The sequence below is a fragment of the Cebus imitator genome, unplaced genomic scaffold, assembly GCF_001604975.1.
Source record: "Cebus imitator isolate Cc_AM_T3 unplaced genomic scaffold, Cebus_imitator-1.0 Scaffold391, whole genome shotgun sequence".
Lineage (NCBI taxonomy): Eukaryota > Metazoa > Chordata > Mammalia > Primates > Cebidae > Cebus > Cebus imitator.
This window is the reverse complement of record NW_016107706.1, coordinates 3,185,789-3,198,467: the sequence shown is the minus strand read 5'-3', so window position 1 is coordinate 3,198,467 and position 12,679 is coordinate 3,185,789. Positions and strand designations below refer to the sequence as shown.

The 12,679-nt window shown below is 50.0% G+C and overlaps 1 protein-coding gene across 1 annotated transcript in view; it reads right to left on the bottom strand.

The window, feature by feature from the left end:
- The window catches only part of TRANK1 (tetratricopeptide repeat and ankyrin repeat containing 1), a 126,589-nt gene extending 115,187 nt beyond the window's left edge, over positions 1 to 11,402 (bottom strand). Inside the window, exon 1 of the mRNA XM_017508487.2 lies at positions 11,096 to 11,402. Coding sequence (XP_017363976.2) covers positions 11,096 to 11,118 — 23 coding nt within the window. The 5' untranslated portion in view covers positions 11,119 to 11,402. The remainder of the gene's footprint in view (positions 1 to 11,095) is intronic.
- Between the last annotated feature and the right edge of the window lie 1,277 nt (positions 11,403 to 12,679).

Here is a 12,679-nt window from a genome sequence, read left to right as displayed (position 1 = left end):
AAAAAAAAATCTGGAGACAACAAATGCTGGAGAGGATGTGGAGAAATAGGAACACTTTTACACTGTTAGGGGGAGTGTAAATTAGCTCAACCATTGTGGAAGACAGTGTGGTGGCTCCTCAAGGATCTAGAAATAGAAATACCATTTGACCCAGCAATCCCATTACTGGGCATATACCCAAAGGATTATAAATCATTCTGTTATAAAGACTCATGCACACGTATGTTCATTGCAGCACTGTTTGCTATAGCAAAGACTTGGAGCCAACCCAAATACTCATCAATGATAGACTGAATAAAGAAAATGTGGCACATATACACCATGGAATACTATGCAGGCCTAAAAAAGAATGAGTTTGTGTCCTTTGCAGGGACATGGATGAATTTGGAAACGATCATTCTCAGCAAACTGACATAAGAACAGAAAACCAAACACCACATGTTCTCATTCACAAGTGGGTGTTGAACAATGAGAACACATGGGCCCAGGGAAGGGAACATCACACACTGGGGTCTATTGGGGGGTGGGGGAGCTAGGGGAGGGATAGCAGGGGGTGGGAAGATTGGGGAGGGATAACATTAGGAGAAATACCTAATGTAGGTGACAGGGGGATGGAGGCAGCAAACCACCATGGTATGTGTATACATATGTAACAATCCTGCAAGATCTGCACATGTACCCCAGAACTTAAAGTAAAATTTTAAAAATTTAAAAATAAAAAGGAATGTTAAATGCACAGCTGGGTGCAGTGGCTCACGTCTGTAATCCCAGCACTTTGGGAGGCCAAGGTGGATGGATCACTTGAGACGAGGAGTTTGAGGCCAGGAGTTTGAGACCAGCCTGGCCAACGTGGTGAAACACCCTTCTACTAAAAATGCATAAACTAGCCAGGTGTGGTGGCCCATGCCTTTCATCCCAGCTACTTGGGAGGCTGAGGCAGGAGAATTGCTTGAACCCAGGAGGTGGAGGTTGCAGTGAACCAAGATCTGCACTCCAGCCTGGGCAACAGAGTGAAACTCCATCTCAAACAAACACCTATGTGTTACAGTTATCAGAGTGTCAAAATATTCAATTAAAGTGAATAAAGCAAACTGGAGAGCAATGCAGAAAACAAGTTGAAGAGCTTAAGGATACATGTGTGTATGTACACTTGATCTACAGAGATTTCTGACTTAAACTAATAAGAGCAGTGATCTTTGGGGAGTAGATCTGGGAACGGGGAGAATGCTAATGAACTATGAGAGAGTACATTTTTATGTTGTTTTAGGTCATCTGATTTGTGGTAATTTGTTATTGCAGCCCTAAGAAACTAATACACCATTCTGAATATATTCACAGAATCACATAAATAGAAAAAATTTAATAAAGTGAGATGGTTAGATGACAATTTCTAGAGCAAAAAACTCAAAAGCCCAGAGATTAGGGGGCCTGAGCACCAGAAGGGAAATTCAGGATTACCTCCTGGCATCCACCCCAGCACCCTGGTCCACACCACCTGTCACCTGCCATTTCTGGGTAGGCAGGAAACACAGGCTGAGATCCCAGGGTTTGCCCCTGGTTCGTAACAGTTCAGGTTAATGGCACATGGGCCATGGTGATCCCTGCATGTTATTTGAATGTAATCCCTGCAACATTTACAGAACCTTTGCTTTGTTTACCCAGTAAGGAAAAAATATTTGGTAAAAACAGAGCCTTAGCATTTTCCTCTTTCTCAAAGGAGTTCCCAGAAATTACTAATCAATTAAGCAGCTACAACTGAGAAAGTAGGTGGGACTCAAGGCCTTGCCCTACTTCCCAGGCTAAGAGAGGCTATGAGGACGAGAGGGGAGACGGCAGCACTGTGATGTCTGGAAATGGCCCCAAGTCTTTCTACTGTGATTGTTCCTTTAGGAAACAGGGCACTTGCTCAGGGTCCCTACAAAACTCTTTTCAGCTGGAGGACAGTGTCACCATGGTCAGCATGCTCTAGATGGCTGCTCGGCTCACTGCAAAGGCCTTCCAGGGGACAGTCAAGGAACAGAGAGGCAGGCCTGGGCCTTGGGTGTGCTCCCCGGGTCTGACCTGCCAGGACAAGGCCCTTTCCTGGGAATTTTTGAACTAGAACTTTGGGAAGAGTCCCCTTGTGTTGGAAGCTGAAACGGGAGGCTCCAGAAGGTTGCAGCCTTACTTCCTACCCCGAAAAGAAGCCAACTTCTGGGGGTAAAAGAATACAATGCCTGTGCCCAGAGAGAAGAAAGGCAGAAAGCGGGGCTCTCTCACAGCCCCCAAATTCCACATTCCATTGCCCTGAGGCCCAGCTGTTCCCTACCCCTTCCTTGGTTACTAAGCACCCTTCCAGAACTTCCCTCCTTCTGTCTAAATAGTCTGAGTTGTTTTTTTCTCTCATCCATTAAAAAAGAAGGAAGCAGGCCGGACACAGTGGCTCACGCCTGCAATCCCAGCACTGGGAGGCTAAGGTGGGCAGATCACCTGAGGCTGGGAGTTCGAGACCAGTATGACCAACATGGAGAAACCCTGCCTCCACTAAAAATACAAAATTAGCCAGGTGAGGTGGCGCATGCCTGTAATCCTAGCTACTTGGGAGAATCACTTGAACCTGGGAGGCAGAGGTTGCGGTGAGCTGAGATCATGCCAATGCACTCTGGCCTGGGCAACAAGAGAGAGACTCCATCTCAAAAAAAAAAAAGGAAGAGTGACCTGCCTGTTTCATCTTCTCTGCAACTTCACATAAGACAAGGGTCTACAATTCCAGGGGTGTCCTACCCTCACCCCACCCTGGGTATCTCTGGTCACAGTTTCCTCCCTGCAGCACCTGACAAGGCCTCAGAACCCTTTGTGCAGCATTCATTCCAGATGGCCACATGTTCACACCCCAGATGAATCCTAGGTGCCATTCCCAGTTTACATGACAACAAAGACTTGGGCCAAAAATCAACTTGTGCATTTAAGCACAAGCATCCAGAGTGTCCTAACTGGGAAACCACAAGCCAAAGACACACAGTCGCCTGTTCTCAAGCTCATTCCCAGCCTGCCTCCCTTAGGAGGCACGCAGGCCCGAGCACAGCCAACTCTGAGTTGGGTTCACACACACCCTCCAGAGGTATCTTCCTTGCCAGGCTGGATAATACAATATTGGGCTTTTCACTGCTCTCCCTGGCCCAGCCTCACCCAGCTCCAGCTTCACCTCTTCACCAGTAAGACAGTCCCCAAGACCATCAGATCATGTGCTATGTGTCCAGGTTAAAAAAGACTCCAAGATCACCCCGGTTCCCCCACCCCATCTGCCTCCCAAGCACAATTTCCCTGAACATTGGCTCTTCCCCGAGGGACTTTCAGATGCTCCGAACCCTTCTCCCTCCCTCCACTCTAAGCCCCTGAAAACGTCATTGTTCCCTGCATGCCCACCCTGGGAGGGTAAGGGGCCACAGTCACTGCTGCTGCTCTTAACGCACCTCTATAAGGCTCTGTGTGTAGCTTTTCTACCACTTAATACCCTGAATTATGATTTACTCTTCTTTTGACATATACTTCCCACTCTGCCTCTATGTTTTGGGCACTGTGCTAGTCTCGACAGCTCTGTGCCAGACACTAATTTGTTTTACTGCTTTCCCTAGCAGCCTGAATTCTTAAGGCAAAAACTCAGTCTTGCCAGGCGCGGTGGCTCACGCCTGTAATCCCAGCACTTTGGGAGGCCGAGGCGGGTGGATCACGAGGTCAAGAGATCGAGACCATCCTGGTCAACACGGTGAAACCCCGTCTCTACTAAAAATACAAAAAATTAGCTGGGTATGGTGGTGCATGCCTGTAATCCCAGCTACTCGGGAGGCTGAGGCAGGAGAATTGCCTGAACCCAGGAGGCGGAGGTTGCGGTGAGCCGAGATCGCGCCATTGCACTCCAGCCTGGGTAACAAGAGCGAAACTCCGTCTCAAAAAAAACAAAAACTCAGTCTTAAGTATTATTATTTCTGCAACCCAAGGGCTCAGCATTTGTTGCATAAATAAATGATCCTCTGGCCACTTCTTATTTATCAAGGCAGATGATTAAGCTAGGAGGACTAGGAAAGGAATAAAAATTTGGTGGATTTAGTTCAGACTAGATTATTTCACTGGTGGTATTGGATTTCTGCCCATTTCCTGTAAAGCCAAGAAATATCGAACAGTCAGCTGTTCCTTGGAGAAAGATACAAACCTTTAACAAAAGCCAGCCACACTAAGTTCAAACCAGAAACAACCAGGTAAGTCCCATTAAAATAAAATCACCAAAGCTGTTAGCTACTTGGGGAAAACAATGGAAAAAGCTGTTTACAAATAAACACCTATCCAGAATCTAATGGTCAGCAAACAAGGTTACATATCCCCGTGAGCAATTCTAGTCCTGGAGATTCGGAAATACTAAAAGCAAAGAACAATCCTGGAGGATCGGCAGTTCCTATCTTTTTGGAACTGGAGAACAGTAGTTTGCACACACAAAAAAGCAAATGGGATAGGCGTGGTGGCTCATGCCTGTAATCCCAGCACTTTGGGAGGCTGAGGTGGGAGGATGGCTTGAGCCCAGGAGTTCAATACCAGCCTGGCCAACATAGTGAGACGACATCTCTACAAAAAAATTAAAAATTAGCCAGGCATAGTGGTGCATGCCTGGGTCCTAGCTATTCAGAAGACTGAGGTGAGAGGATCATTTCAAACAGAAGAGGTCAAGGCTGCAGTGAGCTGTGATCACACCATGGCATCCCAGCTTGGGTGACAGAGTGAGACCCTGTCTCAAAAAAAGAAAAAAAAAGAAATTGAAGAGAATCTAAGATAGGGTTGCCAACACTTCATTTTGACAAAAAAGAACTTTTTTTAAAAGTACCATCTAGGCCGGGCGTGGTGGCTCACACCTGTAATCCAAGCACTTTGGAGGCCAAGGCGGGTGGATCACCTGAGGTCAGGAGTTCAAGACCAGCCTGACCAACATGGTAGAACCCCATCTTAAAAAATAAAAAAAAAAAAAAAAAAAAAAAAAAAACTAATGAAGAGGAAGGATGAGCTGAGAGCCTCACCCTACATTTGAGTAATGGACAGTGTGCAGATGAGATGGGCCTTGAAAGACAGATGATGGTTGCAACTCTCTAAAACCAAGCTGGAAAATGCTCAAGAAATACTACTAAAGGGCAGACAGGCCAGGCGTGGCAGCTCACACCTATAATCCCAGCACTTTGGGAGGCTAAGGTCAGAAGTTCGAGATCAGCCTGGCCAACATGACAAAATCCTTTCTCTACTAAAAATTAAAAAAAATTAGGCAGGCATGGTGGCACGCACCTGTAATCCCAGCTGCTCTGGAGGCTGAGGCGGGAGAATGACTTGAGCCCGGGAGGCGGAGGTGGCAGTGAGCCGAGATTGTGCCACTGCAGTCCGGCCTGGATGACAGAGCTAGATTCTGTCTCAAAAAATATATAAATAAATAAATAAATAAATAGCAAAGACAGATCAGTTTCAACTCCAGGGTCTGAAGTGGCATCTCAGTCATTCAACCTCCAAAGAGTAGACCCTAAGGCATCCCTCCCTTTGTGCAGCTCGTGGTAGACACATGACTTCTCCTTAGTGTGCCGAATAGTTCAAGGCAGCTGCATGATAACAAATAAAATGTATTCAGCAGTTACTATGTGCCCAGCCCTGTCCTAAACCCATCCCAAGCATCTTCTCATTGAATGTCCCTAAGAATGCCAGGAGGTACAAATATCCCAATTTTACAGGTCAGGAAATAGATTTACACAAAATGAAGGGACTTCTCCAAGCAAGAAACAAACCTAAGTCTGATATAAAAATCTGTGTTAACAACACATATGAGAGAAGAGGTGCACAAAGAGTGAAGGTTATTGGGAAAATCAGAAAAAAGGCCTTTAAAATTAAAATCAAATTCCCGCAAAAGCCAGCCCAAAGAATCACCAAGAAGTCAGCATTCCACACTGTCTCAAGACAAATGATTTAGTGAAGCATCAGCTAGCCACAGGTTACTCATAAATCTTGATTCCCGCCGGGCGCGGTGGCTCACGCCTGTAATCCCAGCACTTTGGGAGGCCGAGGCGGGTGGATCACGAGGTCAAGAGATCGAGACCATCCTGGTCAACATGGTGAAACGCCGTCTCTACTAAAAGTACAAAAAATTAGCTGGGCATGGTGGCGTGTGCTTGTAATCCCAGCTACTCAGGAGGCTGGGGCAGGAGAATTGCCTGAACCCAGGAGGCGGAGGTTGCGGTGAGCTGAGATCGCGCCATTGCACTCCAGGCTGGGTAACAAGAGCGAAACTCTGTCTCCAAAAAAAAAAATCTTGATTCACGTATCTGTGCTAGGCCCAGGCTGCCCCGTAACTGCCATATGTCCTTCATTTAGGCACCCGATGATTATGCAGAGTGCCCCAGAAGCTCACATTCTAGTGCAGGTACATCTGTAAAATGGGAATCGTTCAAAATATTTATGTGGGAATTAAATACGATAATATATGAAACACATTCAACATAGAGCCTGCCACCGGGTTAAACTATTATTATCATTACTATTATTATTATGTTGATGTTTACGGTCTAAGCCCCTTTGTTCAACTTTTTGGTTTTTTTTTTTTTTTTGAGATGGAGTCTCGCTCTGTAGCCCAGGCTGGAGTGCAGTGGTGTGATCTTGGCCCAACGCAACCTCCACCTCCCAGGTTCAAGCGATTGTCTTGCCTCCGTCTCCTGAGTAGCTGGGACTACAGATGTGCGCCAGCATGACTGGCTAATTTTTGTATTTTTTAGTGGAGACGAGGTTTCACCATGTTGGCCAGGCTGGTCTCGAACTATAGACCTCAGGTGACCCACCGGCCTCGGCCTCCCAAAGTGCTGCGGTTACAGGCATGAGCCACTGTGCCTAACCCATCATTATTCTTAATAAGAAGCTGCTCCTTTTACCTGAATGTCCCTCTCTCCCTCCTGGCAACCTTAATCTGCCTGCTAGAAGTGCTCTTCACCTGTTTAGGTGCAGCTCAAAACTGACCTCCCATACTTCTTCCTGGGAAGGATTCGGGAGCTGGGAAGTCTCTTAGAGTGCTTGCCTGCACCTCCACTAATCCTTTCCCACAGGTTTACGTGACATCAAGTCTGTTCTATCACCATTAGCAGAGCCTATGTCTTAATATTTACATCCTCCATAGCCCAATACAGACCCTTGGATATATCTGAGGAGCAGAATTGACTTTAAAAACAAAAAGTAAAAAGAGGTGAGAAGCGGTAAGAAGAAAGAGCATGTCAGAGAAACCTTCTGGGGACCAGATTATCGATGGCCTTAATACCTGGCCAATGAGTTCGGACCAATGAGTACCTAGAAGTTATCAATGATTGAGCCTCCAGGTAGAGTGGACCTTCATGGGCAGAGGTTAAACTAGTCTAAGGGTGAGCAAAAAAGGTTGCCCTGGTGGCCACAGCTGAACATGAAGGATGAGCCATCCCAGGTCAAGGCTGCTGTCTGAGCATTCTTGTCCCAGTGAATCAAGATCACCGAATACAGCGCTATAATTCTCTGTATTTTCTGTGTTGTCCACTACTGGCCTGGTTTCCTCCAAAACATCATCACTGATTTTTAGGACTGGGAATACTGCCCTTTTTCCAAGTGCTACGAGGGCTCAGTGCTTAAAAAATAAAAAACATCCCAATCTAAATGTTGCTGGAACTTCAAAGGCAGATATAGCTAAACCCAGAGTCGGCTTGGCTCCAAAAAACACGCAAGGAATCCCACCAGCCCACCAGGCTCATGGGAGCTCAGGCAAGCATGCCATGGTGAGCGCAGGGCAGACACTGACACTGAGGTTCAACATCTAAGCAAAAGATGGAATTGATTCATGTAAACCGAGGCCAGGGTGTCTTAGGCAAAGGTCATTCACACTTCCAGATTTTCAACAAAAACAAACAAGGCAATACTTATGCAATTTTAGACCAAGAAAAATGTCTGCTCAGGCAGAATGAACCTCGCTAACCAAAGGAGTGATCAAAGAAGTAACCACTCTTGGCTGGGCACTGTGACATTTTTGTGTTCCAAAGTTGCTTATCTGGTTCAATACTTTCTTTTTTAAAGTTTAAACTTAACATTCTCCTCATCACTGTAACGGGGGGCCCCACTATCAATCTTTGCTGTAACTGTTACAGTGTCATCTTTGCTGCCCTAAATCTTTCTTTCTTGTAAAGATTTCTCACAAGGGTGCTTTTGGCCTTGGGAACCTCAGGCTGCACTCCAAGGAAATTTGTTTTAAAAGCAATGAGCCCGCAGTCAGTCTGAGGGCAAGGCACTGATGTGTCAGCTCCACCTCCCCATCTGGAAAGGCAGAGGAGGGTTCATTCCTCAAGGTCAGGAAAACGAACACCACACACTTGATACTGGCCAGAGAGGCCCACACCCAATCTCCACTTCAGTTCTTAAAACCCTCCTCTTCAGATCACTTTACCGCCCCCAAACGGGGGCTACAGGCTCTATTATGGCTGCTAAAATAATCTTCATCCCCAAAAGCAAAGATAAAATAACAGGCACATACCATAGAAATGGGTCTTTGGTAGTAACTTCAGGAAAACAGAACCAACCAGCAAAGGTTAAGTTTAATGATTCCGCAAGGGCAGTCTCTATTTGGTTCCTGAGAGCCATGGGCTGGGAAGTCAAGAGATAAGGTGTCTAATCCCAGATCTAACACTAACTTCTTGGTAATGACTAACAAGCGATGGCCGTTCTGGGCCTCAATTTCTTCATCTATAAAACGATCTGGTCCAGCTGTTGATTGCAGCTGTAAAATTCTGAGACAAGACCCAAAGAATCGATTTAGAAAACTATGAATCCATGTTTGCAGTAGTGTGGCAGCATCTTCCTTTCTTCTTCCTCCAAAAAAAACACACAAACAAAAACAAAGAACAGGAGCCATTATGCCCCTACCTCCCTAGCATTCATTCACACAAGGCCCGACCCGGATACATGCAGAAGCCAGCTCTGTGTGGACGCGTAGACAGAACCAAGCTAACCAAAAGCATCTGTCTTTGTAGATGCTACTGGCCTGAACCACGTAGCCATGTCCTACAATATTCTAATTACTCAAGTATGGACTTCAGTCTCCTTCATCTCTCCTACACCAAGTCCCCACTTCCAAAGTTAATTCCCCAGTGAAATACTGACAGTCTCCTCATTCTCTTTGAGAGTAGCCCAAACAGAACCTGCCGTTGCCCCATAAAGCTGGTCAGTCGGTCATAAAGTGAGGTTAAAAATTTACGACCTGCTTTTTAAAAAAAAAAAAAAAAAAAAAACAGAATGGGCCAGGCCCCCTGACTCCCCGTCTGTAATCCCAGCACTCTGGGAGGCCAAGGCAGGCGGGTCAGGACTTCCAGACCAGGCTGGCCAACATGGCGAAATCACGTCTCCACTAAAGATACAAAAATTAGCCAGGTGGTGGCGCCCCCTTGTAATCCCAGCTACTCAGGAGGCTGCGGCAGGAGAATCCCTTGAACCCAGGAGGGGGAGGCTGCAGTGGCGCTCCAGCGTGGGTGACAGAGCGAGAATCTCTGGGGGGAGGCAGAAAGAATGGAAAATGTCACTGTGCCTCACCCCGTAGAAAGAATATACCATGAAGCTCTTGCTACAATTTTGCACTTGTGGGTGTGTGTATGTATAAAATGTTACGCACATATTATGTATATATACGTTATACACACATAGATAGGTGGGTGTGGGTCTTGGTCGAAAGAAGACAGAAATCCATACATAGGCCAGTGGCAATGGGACTCTGGGATGCCACACACACCTACCCCACCTCCGCCCCCACTCCCCGCAGAGGATGCAAAAGCCAACAAAGAGCACAGGAACTCAAGCACCCATCCTGCAATTCTACAAAACAGACCTGCCGGGAAAACAGTTGAAACAAACTCCTGACCACCGCCCCCGCCCCCAACACACAGAAGGTAGTACTTTTTTTTTCTGTAAAGGACCAAACAGGATGCCATCCGGGTAACAGCCTTGTATCAAAAAGGATCCTGGCACCGAAAACGCTCAGCGCGAGGCAGCATGAGAGCAGACCCATGCTGGGAACACAAGGCCTTTGCTCCCAGCTCTTCCTTCCTGCATAAGGACTAACTGAACCAGCAGCAACTGGGCTGGAGCAGGTCGGGGGACTAGAGACCTCCGAGCCCCATTCTCCTTCTGCTTCTTAATTTTTTTTTAATTTTATTTTCCAAATTGCACAGTTCCATAAAAATTTCCCTGGAAAGCACCAAAGCTTTCAACCGCCCAGAAACACCCCCATCAGGGAGAAGAGGTGGCCCGCGCTGCACGACAAAGATGGGCTCTATCTCAGCCGGGCTGCAAGTGCACAGGGCTCCCCGTGGGACCGAGACAGGGAGCTAGGGGGAAGCGCAGCGCGCCTCCCAGGCAACAGACTCCGAGCTCCGGTTCGGAAACGGCCCGAGGCAGAAACAAGGGCTTCTAAAGACTCGGCCTCCCAGCCTCGGGTCCCTGGTACCACCTTGTCCCTAAACTCGGTGAGCTGAGGCTGGTGGACCGTGCTGCCCAATTTGAGCCAGTCCAGCAGCCCACAATTCGGCGGGCAGGGAAGAAGGCCTCCTACTGCCAGGAAGAGGCCAGCGCGCTCCAAGTTCCCTGCAAATTCCGCCCTTCCCGCCTGGCATCGTTCCCGGGCACCGCTGTGCTCCGTTCCCGGGCGCCCGCCCAACCCGAGTGCGTGCCTCGGGGGCGCGTTCGCTGGTCAGGAACGTGCCGGCAGCCCCCGGAACCCCCCGAGGACTTGGCGCTGGGCCCGCGAGCAGCGGGTTCGAGGCCGGGGTGGGAGGTAGGCAGGCCGCGCGCCGCCGCAGTCCGGTCACAGCGCGTGCCCTGGTCCCTCCGGATCCGAAAAGCCGGAACCGTTCCCCGCGCCCGACCCCGCGCGACCGGCTCGGCTCTGCACCGAGATGGATGTGGGCCCCACGGGGATGGGCCAGCGGGCCGTGCGGCCGCTACCACAGGGTCGCCAGTCCCTGCGCGCGGCCGCCCCCCGCCGGGAAGGGTGGCTGGCCCGGAAGGCCGGAGGTGCCTCCGCGCTTCCCGCGCCGCTACGCACCTAGCTGCGCGCGGGTCCCACATGGCTGCGGCCGTGGGGTCCGCGGCCGGGGGGTCCGCACCCAGACCGCTGTCGCCGCGGGAAGCGCTTTCCTGTAGGCAGGGCGCGGCGGGCAATGCGGAAGCGCGAAAGCTCCCGGAGCCCGGGGCAGGGGCGGCGCGAGGCGGCGGCGGCGCTCGGGGGACCCCCGGCTCCCTGCGGCTTGGCTAACCCGCGGCGACCAGAGGGGCGGGGGCGGGGACCCCGGCGCCCGGGCGCGGTGCAGCCGCAGACGTATTCCAAGTTTCCACGTAGTTGCGAGAGCCCAAAACTGTCACGTGCACGTCGCTGCTGAGTGGGAGGGGGTGTTTGTCATCGCGCTCAGAAGGGGCGTTTCGGTGTCTCCCATCTTGCAAGCGAGGGCTCCAATGGGGTGGCTCTCGGCCGCCTTTGAAAAACGAGTGCTTCGAGCCCTTCACTATCAGGGGCTGCGCACACACCCACCTCCGACACTCCTCGGGCAACCGAGAATTGGGCCTTCCTCGGGGGGCCACGGCTGTGGGCAGGGAAGTAAAGAAAGTAATCGGCCAGCGTCCTCGGCGAGCCTTTCTCCTTCCCTCGTTCCTCCCTCCAACAAAGGAAGTATGGAGAGCCAGCCCCCTAGCTCCCATGAAGGAGGGGTTCAAGAGTCGGGCGAATATCGAGTACTCACTGTGCACTCGCCCCTCCACTCTCGGCGGGCTGCGGGTCCGGGACTGGAGGGGGCAGCGAGGCCGCGGGCTGCTCGACGCTCACCGTCGTGTCGGTGGCGAGTAAGCGCGCGCAGGCCTGGACGGGCAGGCAACCAAATGAGGGTCTTGCCTCGTCCTTCCACCTCCTGGAAGGGCAGAGATGACTGGCAGAGTTGGGGGTCGGAGAGGACCACTCAGGCTGCCACCTCCCCCGCGGTTCTTGGCCCAGGGAGCTGCACGTCCATCGCCCCCACCGCTGCTGTTCCTCTGGCGTCTCTGGGGCTGGGATTACTTTCCTACACTCCAGAGAATCCACCCAATCAGAGAGCCAAGCGCGCCGCCCTCCCCGGGGCAAGGCTTCGGCCTACATTGCATCCGGGTGTCACGCCCGTTTTTTCTGGGGGGCCACCGCACCAGGCTGCTTGGTGGCGGGAAGGACACACCACCCAGAGCTTTTGCGAGGGGAACCACACATTTCAGTGAAGCAGAGAGGCTTTGGTGACACGTGGACACACCTAAGGCACAGTCCACAGGTCTCTGCACTGGTCATTCTGAGCCGTGAACTAGTCTCAGCCTAGCTAGTGGTCTCCTTGCTTCTAGAATCGCAGAGATTTTTCCTGTGCATTGATCTTCCCCAAACATCACAATAAATCACTTGCAGCTCAAAAGCCACCAGTGGCACTCCATTGTCTCCCAGAGATCAGGTTAAGTAGCTGGGCATTTGAGATTCTTCTTCACAGTCTTACCCCACATTTCCAATCTTAGCTTCCTCATGCAAACTCTATACTAAAGTGTTTCCCAACCTTAGTTACACAATAGAATCATCTGGGGAGCTTAAAACACACGCGTACGCACACACACACATACACATACA